Genomic DNA, 20,178 nt, shown 5'->3' with positions numbered 1-20,178 from the left:
CCCATCGTGTCCTTGTCCCCACGGGGGCAAATCCCATCGTGTCCTTTGTCCCGTGGGGGCAAATCCCATCGTGTCCTTGTCCCCACGGGGGCAAATCCCATCGTGTCCTTGTCCCCACGGGGGCAAATCCCATCGTGTCCTTGTCCTTGCTCCCCCCGAGCAGGAGCTGAGCATGGAGAGCAGCGAGGAGCCGGTGGCAGAGGCCGTTTGGAGCGGCTCCACGGCTCGGCAGGGAGAAGCCAACGGGGAGGAGAAGCCGCGGAGATCCCTGAGCAGGAGGGGCTGCAAAGGCAGAGTGCGGGGATCCGAGGGGGAAAGAGCCAGCCCGGGCCATGGAGGGGCTCAGAGATCCGAGCTGGGGCCCCGTGAGCAGCTCCAGGGTGGGGAGGAGAAGCCCCACAAGTGCTCCGAGTGTGGGAAGAGCTTCAAGAGGAGATCCTGCCTGATTGTGCACCAGAGAACCCACACGGGATCTGAGGGGGAAAAACCCAGCCTGGAGCAGGGTCAGAGCTCAGAGCTGGGGGTCCATGAGCAGCTCCAGGGTGGGGAGGAGAAGCCCCACAAGTGCTCCGAGTGTGGGAAGAGTTTCAGGTGTAGGTCCAAACTGACTGCCCACCTGAGGAGCCACACCGGGGAGAGTCCCTTTGAATGTGCTGAATGCCATCAGAGGTTTTACACCAAGTCCGATCTCGTCATTCACCAGCGCATTCACACCAACGAGCGGCCATTTTGCTGTCCTGATTGTGGAAACGGATTCAGGGAAAGGTCCAGCCTCGTCGTCCACCAGCGAATCCACACTGGGGAGAAGCCCTATAGGTGTGGGGAGTGTGGGCAGAGCTTTAGACATAGTTCCAGCCTTTCAGCCCACCAGAGAACCCACACGGGGGAACGACCCTACGAGTGTGACCAGTGCCAGAAGAGGTTTGTGAGGAGCTCTGAGCTCCTGGTGCACCAGCGCTCACACACGGACGAGAGGCCCTTCCAGTGCCCCGACTGCGGGAAGGGCTTCAACCTCGTCTCCACCCTGAACAGGCACCGGATGATCCACACCGGGGAGAGGCCCTACGAGTGTGATCAGTGCAATAAGAGGTTCCTGACCAGCACCAACCTCCTCCATCACAAGCTCATCCACACCGAGGAGAGGCCGTTCCACTGTCGAGACTGCGGGCAGAGCTTCAGGCAAAAGTCCACTCTGATCACCCACCGGCGCATCCACACTGGGGAGAGACCCCACGAGTGTCCCCAGTGTGGGAAGAGCTTCAGAGCGAGCTCCAGCCTGACTGTGCACCTGAGGAGCCACACCGGGGAGAGGCCCTTTGAGTGTGGGGAGTGCGGGAAGAGTTTCATGTCCAAGTACAAACTGACTTACCACCAGAGGAGCCACACGGGGGAGCGACCCTACGAGTGTGACCAGTGCAAGAAGAGGTTTAGGAGCAGCTCTGAACTCGTGGTGCACCAGCGCTCACACTCAGACGAGAGGCCCTTCCAGTGCCCCGACTGCAGGAAGCGCTTCAAAAGCGTCTCCGACCTCAACCAGCACCGGCGCATCCACACCGGGGAGAGGCCCTACGAGTGTGGTCAGTGCAGGAAACGCTTTCGGAGCAGCTCCAATCTCCTCAGTCACCAGATCACCCACACCGAGGAGAGGCCGTTCCGCTGCCGTGAGTGCGGGAAGGGCTTCAGACGCACGTCCCACCTCAACACCCACCGGCGCATCCACACTGGCGAGGGACTCCAGGAGTGTCCCCAGTGTGGGAAGAGTTTCATCCAGAGCTCCAGCCTGACTGTCCACCTCAGAAGCCACACCGGGGAGAGGCCCTACGAGTGTGATCAGTGCCAGAAGGGCTTTTACACCTCGTCTGATCTCCTTGTCCACCAGCGCATCCACACGGACGAGAGGCCCTTCCGCTGTCCCGATTGTGGGGTGGGATTCAAAGAGAAGTCAACCCTCGTCAAACACAGGAGGATCCACACCGGGGAGAGACCCTACAAGTGCCCCCAGTGTGGGAAGGGCTTCAGAGACAGCTCCAGCCGGACTATCCATCTCAGAAGCCACACCGGGGAGAGGCCCTACAAGTGTGATCAGTGCCAGAAGGGCTTTAACACCTCGTGTGATCTCCGCATGCACCAGCGCATCCACACGGACGAGAGGCCCTTCCGCTGTCCCGAATGTGGGGTGGGATTCAAGCACAACTCCACCCTCATCGCCCACCGGCGCAGCCACACCGGGGAGAGACCCTACCAGTGTCCCCAGTGTGGGAAGGGCTTCACCACAAGCAGCAGCATGACCAGACACCAGAAGAGCCAGCACTGAGGGCAGCCCTGGGTGGGAAGAGCTCCGTGCGCTGCTCCAGCTCCATCTCACACGGGAGGATCAGTGCTGGATCATCCCCAGTGAGCCCAGCTGGGCAGAGCCCCCTTGATCCCTGTTGAGAAGACACCTGGCTGGGGGCTCCACATCCTCCTGGCTCCCCGTGGTCACCTGAACTCATCCGCAGTCCAAGATCAGAAATCCGTTGTGGAGAGCACATTTGTCAACTTCTGACCCTAGAAAAATTTTGTCCTTTTTTTTATTACCATCTTTTGGTGATATTCAGCAACACTAGATAGCCTTGGATGTCTTCTCCAATATCAATCCATCCCCCGTGGGAGGATCCCCTGTGAGCCCAGGTGAGCAGAACCCCCTTGATCCCTGTTTGGAGGACACCTGGCTAAAGGCTCCGCATCCTCCGGGATTTGTCAACTTCTGACCCTTGAAAAATCTCATTTTGTCCAAATTTTGGTGGTATTAAGCAACACTAGATATCCTTGGATGTCTTCTCCACCATTGGAGAATCTGCTCTGGATGATTCCAGTGGGCCCAGGGGGGCAGAGCCCAGGTGATCCCTGTTTGGAGAACACCTGGCTGATGGCTCAACATCCTCCTGGCTCGGCACGGCCTAGATTTTCTTTTTATTTCTCTTTGTCCTTTCCAAACAGCCAAATCTGAGGTTGAAAATGTAGACATTAAAATAAAGCAAGGATGGGCATGAGGGGGATGCTGGGTCCATGGAGTTGAGGGTGCCTGGGACAGATTTGGGGGCTCCTCAGGGCTTTGGGCACCCCAGGCCCAGCAGCTCCATTTGGGGCAGCAGATCAAGGACCCCCTGCCCTGGCAGTGTCCCCACGTCCTCCCGTCCTGGTTCCTGCTGTCCCCTGTCCAGGATCCTGCTCTCATCCGAGTCCAGATCCCATTCCTGGTTCAATACTTGTTCCTGTCCCATATTCTCTATCTGGATGCCATTCCCGTATTCCCTGTCCTGTTCCCCTTTTCCTATTCCAGTCCCCAATTCCCATTTCTCTATTCCGTGTCCCCTTCCCATTTTCTGATTCCTGATCCCAATCCCAGCCCCTCTCCTGATTCCCAATCCCAGTCCAGTATTCACGCTCCATTTAAATGAAATGTGTCACGGACATATTTTATTAAAAAATCCTTTCCTTAGGATCTTTTTCTCCTGAGATGCTGAATGGCCTCTAAAATTAAGCTATAAACACTAATTATCTGGTGCTGTGGAATGCAGCAATTTCATCTTTGATTGGTCTAGTGAGGTTGTTGGTAATGAAGGACCAATCACAGTTTAGCTGTCTTGAAATTTGGTTACTCACAAGATTTTATGATCATTGTTTCTTATTATTTTCTAGCTTTCTGATGAAATCTTAGTTTTCTATTACTTTCATATACCTTTAATATAGCATTTTCTTTTACTGTACTATGTATATCATAAAATAATAAATCGTCTTTCTGAAAATAAAAACACGGAGTCAAAATTTTCATCCCTCCCTCATCTTGGGACCCCTGAGACCACCACAGGGTCCCTTTTCCTTTCCTGGTACCCATTCCCATTCGCGGTCCCCTCCAGCCATGACGTCACCGAGCAAACCCTGTGCTCCTCCCTGCCACCAATCTGAGCGCGCTATCGCTCCCTGATTTGCATAACCACGCCCTCGCTCCCCCCCTGCTTTTGGGTGCCGGCGCTGCACGGGCCGGACTCAGAGTGGAGGAGGAGCGGGAGGAAGAGGAGGGGGAGAAGGAGGAGGAGGAAGAGGAGGGACAAAGGAAAAGGAGGGACTACGGAACAGGAACACCGGGAGGAAGAGGCGCCCCAACACCGCGCGGTTCCCGCGCTCCGGCCGCAGCTGCCCCGGCCCCGCCGGCATCGCCGCCCGGAGCCCGCAGGTGAGCGGAGAGGGGGAGCTGGGCCCGACCCCATCGCGGGGGACTCGGGAAGGGTTTTTGTGGGGGGCAGGGGAGGCAAATCCCATCGTGTCCTTGTCCCCGTGGGGGCAAATCCCATCGTGTCCTTGTCCCCACGGGGGCAAATCCCATCGTGTCCTTGTCCCCGTGGGGGCAAATCCCATCGTGTCCTTGTCCCCACGGGGGCAAATCCCATCGTGTCCTTGTCCCCGTGGGGGCAAATCCCATCGTGTCCTTGTCCCCACGGGGGCAAATCCCATCGTTTCCTTGTCTTTGCTCCCCCGAGCAGGAGCTGAGCATGGAGAGCAGCGAGGAGCCGGTGGCAGAGGCCGTTTGGAGCGGCTCCACGGCTCGGCAGGGAGAAGCCAACGGGGAGGAGAAGCCGCGGAGATCCCTGAGCAGGAGGGGCTGCAAAGGCAGAGCGCGGGGATCCGAGGGGGAAAGAGCCAGCCTGGGCCATGGAGGGGCTCAGAGATCCGAGCTGGGGCCCCGTGAGCAGCTCCAGGAAGGGGAGGAGAAGCCCCACAAGTGCTCCGAGTGTGGGAAGAGCTTCAAGAGGAGATCCTGCCTGATTGTGCACCAGAGAACCCACACGGGATCTGAGGGGGAAAAACCCAGCCTGGAGCAGGGTCAGAGCTCAGAGCTGGGGGTCCAAGAGCAGCTCCAGGATGGGGAGGAGAAGCCCCACAAGTGCTCCGAGTGTGGGAAGAGTTTCAGGTGTAGGTCCAAACTGACTGCCCACCTGAGGAGCCACACGGGGGAACGACCCTACGAGTGTCACCAGTGCAAGAAGAGGTTCTTGAGCAGCTCCAATCTTCGTAGTCACCAGCGGGTTCACACCGAGGAGCGGCCGTTCCGCTGTCCTGATTGTGGGAAGGGATTCAGGGACAATTCCGCTCTCACCACCCACCGGCGCATTCACACTGGGGAGCGACCGTATGAGTGTCCCCAGTGTGGGAAGAGTTTCACCCACAGCTCCAGCCTGACTGTGCACCTGAGGATCCACACTGGGGAGAGGCCCTATGAGTGTCTCCAGTGTGGCAAGAGTTTCACCAAGAGCTCCAATCTCATTATCCACCTGAGGAGCCACACCGGGGAGAAGCCCTATGAGTGTGATGAATGCCATCAGAGATTTTACACCAACTCCCATCTCATCATTCACCAGCGCATTCACACCAAGGAGAGGCCCTTCCGCTGTCCCGATTGCGGAAAGGGATTCAGGCAAAAGTCCAGGCTCGTCACCCACCAGCGAATCCACACCGGGGAGAAGCCCTATAAGTGTGGGGAGTGTGGGCAGAGCTTTAGAGACAGCTCCAACTTTTCAGTCCACCTGAGGAGCCACACGGGGGAAGGACCCTACGAGTGTGATCAGTGCAATAAGAGGTTCCTGAGCAGCTCCAGTCTCCTCCGTCACCAGCTCATTCACAGCGAGGAGAGGCCGTTCCACTGCCGTGACTGCGGGAAGGGCTTCAGGCAAAAGTCCGCCTTGATCACCCACCGGCGCATCCACACCGGGGAGGGACCCCACGCGTGTCCCCAGTGTGGGAAGAGCTTCAGAGTGAGCTCCAGCCTGACTGCCCACCTGAGGAGCCACACCGGGGAGAGGCCCTATGAGTGTGATCAGTGCCAGAAGAGGTTCCTGAGGAGCTCCCATCTCCTCCAGCACCAGCTCATCCACACCGAGGAGAGGCCGTTCCACTGCCCTGACTGCGGGCAGAGCTTCAGGCGCAAGGAGGCTCTGATCACCCACCGGCGCATCCACACTGGGGAGAGACCCCACGAGTGTCCCCAGTGTGGGAAGAGCTTCAGGGTGAGCTCCAGCCTGACTGCCCACCTGAGGAGCCACACCGGGGAGAGGCCCTATGAGTGTCCCCAGTGTGGGAAGAGCTTCAGAGAGAGGTCCCACCTGAGAGCCCACCTGAGCAGCCACACCGGGGAGAGGCCCTATGAGTGTGGGGAGTGCGGGAAGAGTTTCATGTCCAAGTCCAAACTGACTTACCACCAGAGGAGCCACACAGGGGAACGACCCTACGAGTGTGACCAGTGCAAGAAGAGGTTTGTGAGCAGCTCTGATCTCGTGGTGCACCAGCGCTCACACACGGACGAGAGGCCCTTCCAGTGCCCCGACTGCGGGATGGCCTTCAAAAGCGTCTCCGACCTCAACAGGCACCGGATGATCCACACCGGGGAGAGGCCCTACGAGTGTGGTCAGTGCAGGAAACGGTTTCGGAGCAGCTCCAATCTCCTCAGTCACCAGCTCATTCACAGCGAGGAGAGGCCGTTCCACTGCCGTGAGTGCGGGAAGGGCTTCAGGCACAACTCTGCCCTCAACAAGCACCGGCGCAGCCACACCGGGGAGGGGCCCTACGAGTGTGATCAGTGTGGGAAGAGCTTCATACACAGCTCCAGCCTGACTGTGCACCTGAGGAGTCACACCGGGGAGAGGCCCTACGAGTGTGATCAGTGCCAGAAGGGCTTTTACACCTCGTCTGAACTCCTCAGGCACCAGCGCATCCACACAGACGAGAAGCCTTTCCGCTGTCCTGAATGTGGGGTGGGATTCAAGCACAACTCTGCCCTCATCATCCACCGGCGCATCCACACCGGCGAGAGGCCCTACCAGTGTCCCCAGTGTGGGAAGGGCTTCAGAGCGAGCTCCCACCTGACTGCCCACCTGAGGAGCATCCACACCGGTGAGAGGCCCTATGAATGTCCCCAGTGTGGGAAGCGTTTCATCCAGAGCTCCAGCCTGACAGTCCACCTCAGAAGCCACACTGGGGAGAGACCCTACAAGTGTGATCAGTGCCAGAAGGGCTTTTACACCTCGTCTCAGCTCCTCAGGCACCAGCGCATCCACACGGACGAGAGGCCCTTCTGCTGTCCCGAATGTGGTGTGGGATTCAAGCACAAGTCCCACCTCATCGCCCACGGGCGCATACACACCGGGGAGATACCCCACAAGTGTCCCCAGTGTGGGAAGGGCTTCACCACAAGCAGCAGCATGACCAGACACCAGAAGAGCCAGCACTGAGGGCAGCCCTGGGTGGGAAGAGCTCCGTGCGCTGCTCCAGCTTCATCTCACACGGGAGGATCTGCTCTGGATGGTTCCCAGTGAGCCCAGGTGGGGGGAACCCTCTTGATCCCTGTTGCGAAGACACCTGGCTGGGGGCTCCACATCCTCCTGGCTCCCCGTGGTCACCTGAATTTATCTGCAGTCGAAGATCAGAAATCCATTGTGGAGACCACATTTGTCAACGTTCTGATATCAAAAGTTTTTATCTGTTATTTTTTCTGTCATTTTTTCCAACCTGTGGTGGCCTTCAGCAACACTAGATAGGCATGGATATCTTCTCCACCATGGGAGGATCTGCCCTGGATGGTCCCCAGTGAGCCCAGGGGGGCAGTATTAAAGACGTTGAACTGAAACAAGGATGGGCATGAGGGGGATGCTGGGTCCATGGAGTTGAGGGTGCCTGGGACAGATTTGGGGGCTCCTCAGGGCTTTGGGCACCCCAGGCCCAGCAGCTCCATCTGGGGCAGCAGATCAAGGACCCCCTGCCCTGGCAGTGTCCCCACGTCCTCCCGTCCTGGTTCCTGCTGTCCCCTGTCCAGGATCCTGCTCTCATCCGAGTCCAGATCCCATTCCTGGTTCAATACTTGTCCCTGTCCCATATTCTCTATCTGGATGCCATTCCCGTATTCCCTGTCCCGTTCCCCTTTTCCTATTCCTGTCCCCAATTCCCATTCCTCTATTCCCTGTCCCGTTCCCATTTTCTGATTCCTGATCCCAATCCCAGCCCCTCTCCTGTATTCCCAGTCCAGTATTCATGCTCCTGTCACAGATATATTTTATTAAAATGTTTTTTCCTTAGGGTCTTTTTCTCTTTAGAAGCTGAGAGACCTCAAGAACGAAATTTAAACACTAATTATCTGGTGATGTGGAATGCTGCCATTTCATCTTTGATTGGTCTCATGTGGTTGTTTGTAATTAATGGCCAGTCAAAGCTCAGCTGTCTCAGACTCTCTGGTCACTCACAAGATTTTATTATCATTCCTTTCAAGCCTTAATATGAAATCCTATTCTCTATTCTTTATTAGTGTTTTAACATAGTATTTTCTTCTAATATAGTATATCAATAATAAAATAATAAATGAGCTTTCTGAAAATAAAAACACGGAGTCAAAACTTTAATCTCTTCCCCCATCCTGGGAGCCCTGAGAACACAACAGGGTCCCTTTTCCTTCCTGGTCCCTGTCCCCATTCCTGGTCCCGATTCCCGGTCCCGGTCCCAGCAATGACGTCACCCAGCAAACCCTGCGCTCCTCCCTCCCACCAATCCCAGCGCGCGATCGCTCTGGTATTTGCATAACCACGCCCTCGCTCCCCGCCTGCTTTTGGGTGCCGGAGCCGCCCGGGCCGGACTCGGAGCGGAGTCGGAGCGGGGGAAGAGAAGCAGGAGGAGGAGGGACAAAGGAAGAGGAGGGACAAAGGAAGAGGAGGGACAACGAAACAGAAACACCGGGAGGAAGAGGCGTCCCAACACCACGCGGTTCCCGCGCTCCGGCCGCAGCTGCCCCGGCCCCGCCGGCATCGCCGCCCGGAGCCCGCAGGTGAGCGGAGAGGGGGAGCTGGGCCCGACCCCATCGCGGGGGGCTCCGGGAGGGTTTTTTATGGGGGGAGGGGGAGGCAAATCCCATCGTGTCCTTGTCCCCACGGGGGCAAATCCCATCGTGTCCTTTGTCCCGTGGGGGCAAATCCCATCGTGTCCTTGTCCCCACGGGGGCAAATCCCATCGTGTCCTTGTCCCCACGGGGGCAAATCCCATCGTGTCCTTGTCCTTGCTCCCCCCGAGCAGGAGCTGAGCATGGAGAGCAGCGAGGAGCCGGTGGCAGAGGCCGTTTGGAGCGGCTCCACGGCTCGGCAGGGAGAAGCCAACGGGGAGGAGAAGCCGCGGAGATCCCTGAGCAGGAGGGGCTGCAAAGGCAGAGTGCGGGGATCCGAGGGGGAAAGAGCCAGCCCGGGCCATGGAGGGGCTCAGAGATCCGAGCTGGGGCCCCGTGAGCAGCTCCAGGGTGGGGAGGAGAAGCCCCACAAGTGCTCCGAGTGTGGGAAGAGCTTCAAGAGGAGATCCTGCCTGATTGTGCACCAGAGAACCCACACGGGATCTGAGGGGGAAAAACCCAGCCTGGAGCAGGGTCAGAGCTCAGAGCTGGGGGTCCATGAGCAGCTCCAGGGTGGGGAGGAGAAGCCCCACAAGTGCTCCGAGTGTGGGAAGAGTTTCAGGTGTAGGTCCAAACTGACTGCCCACCTGAGGAGCCACACCGGGGAGAGTCCCTTTGAATGTGCTGAATGCCATCAGAGGTTTTACACCAAGTCCGATCTCGTCATTCACCAGCGCATTCACACCAACGAGCGGCCATTTTGCTGTCCTGATTGTGGAAACGGATTCAGGGAAAGGTCCAGCCTCGTCGTCCACCAGCGAATCCACACTGGGGAGAAGCCCTATAGGTGTGGGGAGTGTGGGCAGAGCTTTAGACATAGTTCCAGCCTTTCAGCCCACCAGAGAACCCACACGGGGGAACGACCCTACGAGTGTGACCAGTGCCAGAAGAGGTTTGTGAGGAGCTCTGAGCTCCTGGTGCACCAGCGCTCACACACGGACGAGAGGCCCTTCCAGTGCCCCGACTGCGGGAAGGGCTTCAACCTCGTCTCCACCCTGAACAGGCACCGGATGATCCACACCGGGGAGAGGCCCTACGAGTGTGATCAGTGCAATAAGAGGTTCCTGACCAGCACCAACCTCCTCCATCACAAGCTCATCCACACCGAGGAGAGGCCGTTCCACTGTCGAGACTGCGGGCAGAGCTTCAGGCAAAAGTCCACTCTGATCACCCACCGGCGCATCCACACTGGGGAGAGACCCCACGAGTGTCCCCAGTGTGGGAAGAGCTTCAGAGCGAGCTCCAGCCTGACTGTGCACCTGAGGAGCCACACCGGGGAGAGGCCCTTTGAGTGTGGGGAGTGCGGGAAGAGTTTCATGTCCAAGTACAAACTGACTTACCACCAGAGGAGCCACACGGGGGAGCGACCCTACGAGTGTGACCAGTGCAAGAAGAGGTTTAGGAGCAGCTCTGAACTCGTGGTGCACCAGCGCTCACACTCAGACGAGAGGCCCTTCCAGTGCCCCGACTGCAGGAAGCGCTTCAAAAGCGTCTCCGACCTCAACCAGCACCGGCGCATCCACACCGGGGAGAGGCCCTACGAGTGTGGTCAGTGCAGGAAACGCTTTCGGAGCAGCTCCAATCTCCTCAGTCACCAGATCACCCACACCGAGGAGAGGCCGTTCCGCTGCCGTGAGTGCGGGAAGGGCTTCAGACGCACGTCCCACCTCAACACCCACCGGCGCATCCACACTGGCGAGGGACTCCAGGAGTGTCCCCAGTGTGGGAAGAGTTTCATCCAGAGCTCCAGCCTGACTGTCCACCTCAGAAGCCACACCGGGGAGAGGCCCTACGAGTGTGATCAGTGCCAGAAGGGCTTTTACACCTCGTCTGATCTCCTTGTCCACCAGCGCATCCACACGGACGAGAGGCCCTTCCGCTGTCCCGATTGTGGGGTGGGATTCAAAGAGAAGTCAACCCTCGTCAAACACAGGAGGATCCACACCGGGGAGAGACCCTACAAGTGCCCCCAGTGTGGGAAGGGCTTCAGAGACAGCTCCAGCCGGACTATCCATCTCAGAAGCCACACCGGGGAGAGGCCCTACAAGTGTGATCAGTGCCAGAAGGGCTTTAACACCTCGTGTGATCTCCGCATGCACCAGCGCATCCACACGGACGAGAGGCCCTTCCGCTGTCCCGAATGTGGGGTGGGATTCAAGCACAACTCCACCCTCATCGCCCACCGGCGCAGCCACACCGGGGAGAGACCCTACCAGTGTCCCCAGTGTGGGAAGGGCTTCACCACAAGCAGCAGCATGACCAGACACCAGAAGAGCCAGCACTGAGGGCAGCCCTGGGTGGGAAGAGCTCCGTGCGCTGCTCCAGCTCCATCTCACACGGGAGGATCAGTGCTGGATCATCCCCAGTGAGCCCAGCTGGGCAGAGCCCCCTTGATCCCTGTTGAGAAGACACCTGGCTGGGGGCTCCACATCCTCCTGGCTCCCCGTGGTCACCTGAACTCATCCGCAGTCCAAGATCAGAAATCCGTTGTGGAGAGCACATTTGTCAACTTCTGACCCTAGAAAAATTTTGTCCTTTTTTTTATTACCATCTTTTGGTGATATTCAGCAACACTAGATAGCCTTGGATGTCTTCTCCAATATCAATCCATCCCCCGTGGGAGGATCCCCTGTGAGCCCAGGTGAGCAGAACCCCCTTGATCCCTGTTTGGAGGACACCTGGCTAAAGGCTCCGCATCCTCCGGGATTTGTCAACTTCTGACCCTTGAAAAATCTCATTTTGTCCAAATTTTGGTGGTATTAAGCAACACTAGATATCCTTGGATGTCTTCTCCACCATTGGAGAATCTGCTCTGGATGATTCCAGTGGGCCCAGGGGGGCAGAGCCCAGGTGATCCCTGTTTGGAGAACACCTGGCTGATGGCTCAACATCCTCCTGGCTCGGCACGGCCTAGATTTTCTTTTTATTTCTCTTTGTCCTTTCCAAACAGCCAAATCTGAGGTTGAAAATGTAGACATTAAAATAAAGCAAGGATGGGCATGAGGGGGATGCTGGGTCCATGGAGTTGAGGGTGCCTGGGACAGATTTGGGGGCTCCTCAGGGCTTTGGGCACCCCAGGCCCAGCAGCTCCATTTGGGGCAGCAGATCAAGGACCCCCTGCCCTGGCAGTGTCCCCACGTCCTCCCGTCCTGGTTCCTGCTGTCCCCTGTCCAGGATCCTGCTCTCATCCGAGTCCAGATCCCATTCCTGGTTCAATACTTGTTCCTGTCCCATATTCTCTATCTGGATGCCATTCCCGTATTCCCTGTCCTGTTCCCCTTTTCCTATTCCAGTCCCCAATTCCCATTTCTCTATTCCGTGTCCCCTTCCCATTTTCTGATTCCTGATCCCAATCCCAGCCCCTCTCCTGATTCCCAATCCCAGTCCAGTATTCACGCTCCATTTAAATGAAATGTGTCACGGACATATTTTATTAAAAAATCCTTTCCTTAGGATCTTTTTCTCCTGAGATGCTGAATGGCCTCTAAAATTAAGCTATAAACACTAATTATCTGGTGCTGTGGAATGCAGCAATTTCATCTTTGATTGGTCTAGTGAGGTTGTTGGTAATGAAGGACCAATCACAGTTTAGCTGTCTTGAAATTTGGTTACTCACAAGATTTTATGATCATTGTTTCTTATTATTTTCTAGCTTTCTGATGAAATCTTAGTTTTCTATTACTTTCATATACCTTTAATATAGCATTTTCTTTTACTGTACTATGTATATCATAAAATAATAAATCGTCTTTCTGAAAATAAAAACACGGAGTCAAAATTTTCATCCCTCCCTCATCTTGGGACCCCTGAGACCACCACAGGGTCCCTTTTCCTTTCCTGGTACCCATTCCCATTCGCGGTCCCCTCCAGCCATGACGTCACCGAGCAAACCCTGTGCTCCTCCCTGCCACCAATCTGAGCGCGCTATCGCTCCCTGATTTGCATAACCACGCCCTCGCTCCCCCCCTGCTTTTGGGTGCCGGCGCTGCACGGGCCGGACTCAGAGTGGAGGAGGAGCGGGAGGAAGAGGAGGGGGAGAAGGAGGAGGAGGAAGAGGAGGGACAAAGGAAAAGGAGGGACTACGGAACAGGAACACCGGGAGGAAGAGGCGCCCCAACACCGCGCGGTTCCCGCGCTCCGGCCGCAGCTGCCCCGGCCCCGCCGGCATCGCCGCCCGGAGCCCGCAGGTGAGCGGAGAGGGGGAGCTGGGCCCGACCCCATCGCGGGGGACTCGGGAAGGGTTTTTGTGGGGGGCAGGGGAGGCAAATCCCATCGTGTCCTTGTCCCCGTGGGGGCAAATCCCATCGTGTCCTTGTCCCCACGGGGGCAAATCCCATCGTGTCCTTGTCCCCGTGGGGGCAAATCCCATCGTGTCCTTGTCCCCACGGGGGCAAATCCCATCGTGTCCTTGTCCCCGTGGGGGCAAATCCCATCGTGTCCTTGTCCCCACGGGGGCAAATCCCATCGTTTCCTTGTCTTTGCTCCCCCGAGCAGGAGCTGAGCATGGAGAGCAGCGAGGAGCCGGTGGCAGAGGCCGTTTGGAGCGGCTCCACGGCTCGGCAGGGAGAAGCCAACGGGGAGGAGAAGCCGCGGAGATCCCTGAGCAGGAGGGGCTGCAAAGGCAGAGCGCGGGGATCCGAGGGGGAAAGAGCCAGCCTGGGCCATGGAGGGGCTCAGAGATCCGAGCTGGGGCCCCGTGAGCAGCTCCAGGAAGGGGAGGAGAAGCCCCACAAGTGCTCCGAGTGTGGGAAGAGCTTCAAGAGGAGATCCTGCCTGATTGTGCACCAGAGAACCCACACGGGATCTGAGGGGGAAAAACCCAGCCTGGAGCAGGGTCAGAGCTCAGAGCTGGGGGTCCAAGAGCAGCTCCAGGATGGGGAGGAGAAGCCCCACAAGTGCTCCGAGTGTGGGAAGAGTTTCAGGTGTAGGTCCAAACTGACTGCCCACCTGAGGAGCCACACGGGGGAACGACCCTACGAGTGTCACCAGTGCAAGAAGAGGTTCTTGAGCAGCTCCAATCTTCGTAGTCACCAGCGGGTTCACACCGAGGAGCGGCCGTTCCGCTGTCCTGATTGTGGGAAGGGATTCAGGGACAATTCCGCTCTCACCACCCACCGGCGCATTCACACTGGGGAGCGACCGTATGAGTGTCCCCAGTGTGGGAAGAGTTTCACCCACAGCTCCAGCCTGACTGTGCACCTGAGGATCCACACTGGGGAGAGGCCCTATGAGTGTCTCCAGTGTGGCAAGAGTTTCACCAAGAGCTCCAATCTCATTATCCACCTGAGGAGCCACACCGGGGAGAAGCCCTATGAGTGTGATGAATGCCATCAGAGATTTTACACCAACTCCCATCTCATCATTCACCAGCGCATTCACACCAAGGAGAGGCCCTTCCGCTGTCCCGATTGCGGAAAGGGATTCAGGCAAAAGTCCAGGCTCGTCACCCACCAGCGAATCCACACCGGGGAGAAGCCCTATAAGTGTGGGGAGTGTGGGCAGAGCTTTAGAGACAGCTCCAACTTTTCAGTCCACCTGAGGAGCCACACGGGGGAAGGACCCTACGAGTGTGATCAGTGCAATAAGAGGTTCCTGAGCAGCTCCAGTCTCCTCCGTCACCAGCTCATTCACAGCGAGGAGAGGCCGTTCCACTGCCGTGACTGCGGGAAGGGCTTCAGGCAAAAGTCCGCCTTGATCACCCACCGGCGCATCCACACCGGGGAGGGACCCCACGCGTGTCCCCAGTGTGGGAAGAGCTTCAGAGTGAGCTCCAGCCTGACTGCCCACCTGAGGAGCCACACCGGGGAGAGGCCCTATGAGTGTGATCAGTGCCAGAAGAGGTTCCTGAGGAGCTCCCATCTCCTCCAGCACCAGCTCATCCACACCGAGGAGAGGCCGTTCCACTGCCCTGACTGCGGGCAGAGCTTCAGGCGCAAGGAGGCTCTGATCACCCACCGGCGCATCCACACTGGGGAGAGACCCCACGAGTGTCCCCAGTGTGGGAAGAGCTTCAGGGTGAGCTCCAGCCTGACTGCCCACCTGAGGAGCCACACCGGGGAGAGGCCCTATGAGTGTCCCCAGTGTGGGAAGAGCTTCAGAGAGAGGTCCCACCTGAGAGCCCACCTGAGCAGCCACACCGGGGAGAGGCCCTATGAGTGTGGGGAGTGCGGGAAGAGTTTCATGTCCAAGTCCAAACTGACTTACCACCAGAGGAGCCACACAGGGGAACGACCCTACGAGTGTGACCAGTGCAAGAAGAGGTTTGTGAGCAGCTCTGATCTCGTGGTGCACCAGCGCTCACACACGGACGAGAGGCCCTTCCAGTGCCCCGACTGCGGGATGGCCTTCAAAAGCGTCTCCGACCTCAACAGGCACCGGATGATCCACACCGGGGAGAGGCCCTACGAGTGTGGTCAGTGCAGGAAACGGTTTCGGAGCAGCTCCAATCTCCTCAGTCACCAGCTCATTCACAGCGAGGAGAGGCCGTTCCACTGCCGTGAGTGCGGGAAGGGCTTCAGGCACAACTCTGCCCTCAACAAGCACCGGCGCAGCCACACCGGGGAGGGGCCCTACGAGTGTGATCAGTGTGGGAAGAGCTTCATACACAGCTCCAGCCTGACTGTGCACCTGAGGAGTCACACCGGGGAGAGGCCCTACGAGTGTGATCAGTGCCAGAAGGGCTTTTACACCTCGTCTGAACTCCTCAGGCACCAGCGCATCCACACAGACGAGAAGCCTTTCCGCTGTCCTGAATGTGGGGTGGGATTCAAGCACAACTCTGCCCTCATCATCCACCGGCGCATCCACACCGGCGAGAGGCCCTACCAGTGTCCCCAGTGTGGGAAGGGCTTCAGAGCGAGCTCCCACCTGACTGCCCACCTGAGGAGCATCCACACCGGTGAGAGGCCCTATGAATGTCCCCAGTGTGGGAAGCGTTTCATCCAGAGCTCCAGCCTGACAGTCCACCTCAGAAGCCACACTGGGGAGAGACCCTACAAGTGTGATCAGTGCCAGAAGGGCTTTTACACCTCGTCTCAGCTCCTCAGGCACCAGCGCATCCACACGGACGAGAGGCCCTTCTGCTGTCCCGAATGTGGTGTGGGATTCAAGCACAAGTCCCACCTCATCGCCCACGGGCGCATACACACCGGGGAGATACCCCACAAGTGTCCCCAGTGTGGGAAGGGCTTCACCACAAGCAGCAGCATGACCAGACACCAGAAGAGCCAGCACTGAGGGCAGCCCTGGGTGGGAAGAGCTCCGTGCGCTGCTCCAGCTTCATCTCACACGGGAGGATCTGCTCTGGATGGTTCCCAGTGAGCCCAGGTGGGGGGAACCCTCTTGATCCCTGTTGCGAAGACACCTGGCTGGGGGCTCCACATCCTCCTGGCTCCCCGTGGTCACCTGAATTTATCTGCAGTCGAAGATCAGAAATCCATTGTGGAGACCACATTTGTCAACGTTCTGATATCAAAAGTTTTTATCTGTTATTTTTTCTGTCATTTTTTCCAACCTGTGGTGGCCTTCAGCAACACTAGATAGGCATGGATATCTTCTCCACCATGGGAGGATCTGCCCTGGATGGTCCCCAGTGAGCCCAGGGGGGCAGTATTAAAGACGTTGAACTGAAACAAGGATGGGCATGAGGGGGATGCTGGGTCCATGGAGTTGAGGGTGCCTGGGACAGATTTGGGGGCTCCTCAGGGCTTTGGGCACCCCAGGCCCAGCAGCTCCATCTGGGGCAGCAGATCAAGGACCCCCTGCCCTGGCAGTGTCCCCACGTCCTCCCGTCCTGGTTCCTGCTGTCCCCTGTCCAGGATCCTGCTCTCATCCGAGTCCAGATCCCATTCCTGGTTCAATACTTGTCCCTGTCCCATATTCTCTATCTGGATGCCATTCCCGTATTCCCTGTCCCGTTCCCCTTTTCCTATTCCTGTCCCCAATTCCCATTCCTCTATTCCCTGTCCCGTTGCCATTTTCTGATTCCTGATCCCAATCCCAGCCCCTCTCCTGTATTCCCAGGTATTCCAGTACTCACGGTCCTGTCACAGATATCTTTTATTAAAATATCTTTTCCTTAGGATCTTTTTCTCCTGAGAAGCTGAGACGCCCCAGAATGAAAATTTAACAATAAGCATGTGCTGGTGTGGAATGCAGCAATTTCATCTTTGATTGGTCTCAAGTCGTAGTTTTTAATTAATGAACAATCAAATTTCAGCTGTCTCAGACCCTCTGATCACTCCCAAGGTTTTATTATCATCCTTTTCTATTTTTTTCTAGCTTTCTGATGCAATCCTTGTTTTGCATTATTTTACTATAGTTTGAATATAGCATTTTCTTTTCATATATGAGTAAAAAATTAATAAATCACCTTTCGAAAACAAAAATATAGAGTCGAAATTTTCATATTTTCCCTCATTTTGAGACCCCTGTGACCACCACAGGATCCCTTTTCCGTTCCTGATCTCGGTCCCCATTCCCTGTCCCGTTCCCACTCCCGGTCCCAGCCATGACGTCACCGAGCAAAGGCCGCGCTCCTCCCTCCCACCAATCCCAGCGCGCGATCGCTCCCTGATTTGCATAACCACGCCCTTCTTCCCCGCCTGCTTTTGGGTGCCGGCGCTGCCCGGGCCGGACTCGGAGCAGAGGAGGAGCGGGAGGAAGAGGAGGGGGAGAAGGAGGAGGAGAAAGAGGAGGGACAAAGGAAGAGGAGGGACAACGGAACAGGAACACCGGGAGGAAGAGGCGCCCAACACCACGCGGTTCCCCCGCTCCGGCCGCAGCTGCCCCGGCCCCGCCGGCATCGCCGCCCGGAGCCCGCAGGTGAGCGGAGAGGGGGAGCTCGGCCCGACCCCATCGCGGGGGGCTCCGGGAGGGTTTTTGTGGGGGGCGGGAGAGGCAAATCCCATCGTGTCCTTGTCCCCGTGGGGGCAAATCCCATGGTGTCCTTGTCCCCGTGGGGGAAATCCCATCGTGTCCTTGTCCCCATGGGGCAAATCCCATCGTGTCCTTGTCCCCATGGGGGCAAATCCCATCGTGTCCTTGTCCCCGTGGGGGAAATCCCATCGTGTCCTTGTCCCCATGGGGCAAATCCCATCGTGTCCTTGTCCTTGCTCCCCCCGAGCAGGAGCTGAGCATGGAGAGCAGCGAGGAGCCGGAGGCAGAGGCCGTTTGGAGCGGCTCCACGGCTCGGCAGGGAGAAGCCAACGGGGAGGAGAAGCCCCACAAGTGCTCCGAGTGTGGGAAGAGCTTCAAGAGGAGATCCTGCCTGATTGTGCACCAGAGAACGCACACGGGATCTGAGGGGGAAAAACCCAGCCTGGAGCAGGGTCAGAGCTCAGAGCTGGGGGTCCAAGAGCAGTTCCAGGGTGGGGAGGAGAAGCCCCACAAGTGCTCCGAGTGTGGGAAGAGCTTCAGGTGGAGATCCAAACTGACTGCCCACCTGAGGAGCCACACGGGGGAGAGGCCCTTTGAGTGTGCTGAATGCCATCAGAGGTTTTGCACCAACTACAATCTCGTCAGTCACCAGCGCATTCACACCAACGAGCGGCCATTTTGCTGTCCTGATTGTGGAAAGGGATTCAGGCAAAAGTCGCACCTGGTTATCCACCGACGCATCCACACCGAGGAGAGACCCTATAAGTGCGGGGAATGTGGGAAGGGCTTCACCTTGAGCTCCCACCTCATTGTCCACCACAGGAGCCACACGGGGGAACGACCCTACGAGTGTCACCAGTGCCAGAAGAGGTTTTTGAGCAGCTCTGATCTCCTGGTGCACCAGCGCTCACACTCAGACGAGAGGCCCTTCCAGTGCCCCGACTGCGGGAAGGGCTTCAAAAGCGTCTCCCATCTCAACCAGCACCGGCGCATCCAAACCGGGGAGAGGCCCTACGAGTGTGGTCAGTGCAGGAAACGGTTTCGGAGCAGCTCCAATCTCCTCAGTCACCAGCTCATCCACACCGAGGAGCGGCCGTTCCACTGCCGTGAGTGCGGGAAGGCCTTCAGGCACAACTCTGTCCTCAACAAGCACCGGCGCAGGCACACGGGGGAGGGGCCCTACAAGTGTGATCAGTGCCAGAAGGGCTTTTACACCTCGTATGATCTCCTCAGGCACCAGCGCATCCACACGGACGAGAGGCCCTTCCGCTGTCCCTATTGTGGGGTGGGATTCCGGTACAACTCTGCCCTCATCATCCACCGGCGCATCCACACTGGAGAGAGACCCTACCAGTGTCCCCAGTGTGGGAAGGGCTTCATTGCAAGCGGCAGCATGACCAAACACCAGAAGAGCCAGCACTGAGGGCAGCCCTGGGTGGGAAGAGCTCCGTGCGCTGCTCCAGCTCCATCTCACACGGGAGGATCTGCTCTGGATGGTCCCCAGTGAGCCCAGGTGGGCAGAGCCCCCTTGACTCCTGCTTGCAGCACACCTGGCTGGGGGCTCCACATCCACCTGGCTCCTCGTGGCCTGGATTTTCTTTTTATTTCTCTTTGTTGTTTTCATAAACCTTTCTAAGTCCGAGGCTGATAATAAAGACTTTGAACCAAGACGAGGATGTGGACATGGGAGGATCTTCGGGGGGATGAGGGGTATGCTGGGCCAGAGGGAGTTGAGGGTTCCTGGGACAGATTTGGTGCTTCCCCAGAACTTAGGGCTCCCCATGGTCCCCATTCCCTGTCCCCATTTCCATTCCCGCTCCTTATCCCCAATCTGTCTCCCTAATACTGGTCCCCATTCCCTGTTCCCATTCCCTGTCCCCAGTCCCGCTCCCTGTCCGCATTTCCGGTTCCATTCCCATTACCAGTCCCCATTCCTTGTCCAGATTCCCGGTCCCTGTTCCCATTCCCGGTCTCCATTCCCGGCCGCTGTCTCCGGACGCTCCAACTCCCCCCCCGCAGTGACGTCACGGAGAAAACCCCGCGCTCCACCCTCCCACCAATCCCAGCGCGCGATCGCTCTCTGATTTGCATAATCACGCCCTTCTTCCCCGCCGGCTTTTGGGGGCCGGCGCTGCCCGGGCCGGACTCGGAGCTGAGGAGGAGCGGGAGGAAGAGGAGGGGGAGGAGGAGGAAGAGGAGGAGGGACAAAGGAAGGGGAGGGACAAAGGAACAGAAACACCGGGAGGAAGAGGCGCCCCAACACCACGCGGTTCCCCCGCTCCGGCCGCAGCTGCCCCAGCCCCGCCGGCATCGCCGCCCGGAGCCCGCAGGTGAGCGGAGAGGGG

The 20,178-nt window shown here is 57.8% G+C and overlaps 4 protein-coding genes across 9 annotated transcripts in view; all 4 read left to right on the top strand.

Moving 5' to 3' along the window:
- The window catches only part of LOC141725969 (uncharacterized), a 232,670-nt gene that overhangs the window by 11,312 nt on the left and 201,180 nt on the right, over positions 1 to 20,178 (top strand). The gene's annotated exons all lie outside the window — the stretch shown is intronic.
- Positions 1 to 20,178, top strand: part of LOC102069266 (uncharacterized) — a 97,932-nt gene that overhangs the window by 4,796 nt on the left and 72,958 nt on the right. The gene's annotated exons all lie outside the window — the stretch shown is intronic.
- Positions 1 to 20,178, top strand: part of LOC141726076 (uncharacterized) — a 35,518-nt gene that overhangs the window by 7,416 nt on the left and 7,924 nt on the right. The window lies entirely within an intron of this gene.
- On the top strand, positions 37 to 19,465 carry LOC141726102 (uncharacterized). Of its 5 annotated transcripts, none has more exons than XM_074530417.1 (3): positions 37 to 2,109; positions 5,042 to 5,251; positions 5,420 to 7,828. In XM_074530417.1, the coding sequence occupies exons 1-3, from the start codon at positions 173 to 175 to the stop codon at positions 7,263 to 7,265; spliced, it is 3,993 nt and encodes a 1,330-aa protein (XP_074386518.1). In that variant the 5' UTR covers positions 37 to 172; the 3' UTR covers positions 7,266 to 7,828. The 5 variants fall into 5 exon arrangements, with proteins under 5 accessions (XP_074386518.1, XP_074386520.1, XP_074386519.1 ...); XM_074530418.1 differs by lacking the exons at positions 37 to 2,109; positions 5,042 to 5,251; positions 5,420 to 7,828 and adding exons at positions 8,962 to 11,036; positions 13,969 to 14,178; positions 14,347 to 17,532; XM_074530419.1 differs by lacking the exon at positions 37 to 2,109 and adding an exon at positions 9,699 to 12,690 and having other exon boundaries at positions 4,494 to 7,066.

Source organism: Zonotrichia albicollis, chromosome 32, assembly GCF_047830755.1.
Source record: "Zonotrichia albicollis isolate bZonAlb1 chromosome 32, bZonAlb1.hap1, whole genome shotgun sequence".
NCBI classification, from domain to species: domain Eukaryota; kingdom Metazoa; phylum Chordata; class Aves; order Passeriformes; family Passerellidae; genus Zonotrichia; species Zonotrichia albicollis.
This window is presented reverse-complemented; position numbering and strand designations above follow the sequence as displayed.

What these genes read in the sequence shown, in the direction of transcription:
- LOC141726102 (XM_074530419.1), top strand. Translation starts at nt 4,533, where the DNA reads ATGGAGAGCAGCGAGGAGCCGGTGGCAGAGGCCGTTTGGAGCGGCTCC. An exon ending in GGCTTTTACACCTCGTCTCA is followed by an intron (nt 7,067 to 9,698) that starts GCTCCTCAGGCA and finishes GGAAAGGTCCAG; the next exon opens with CCTCGTCGTCCACCAGCGAA.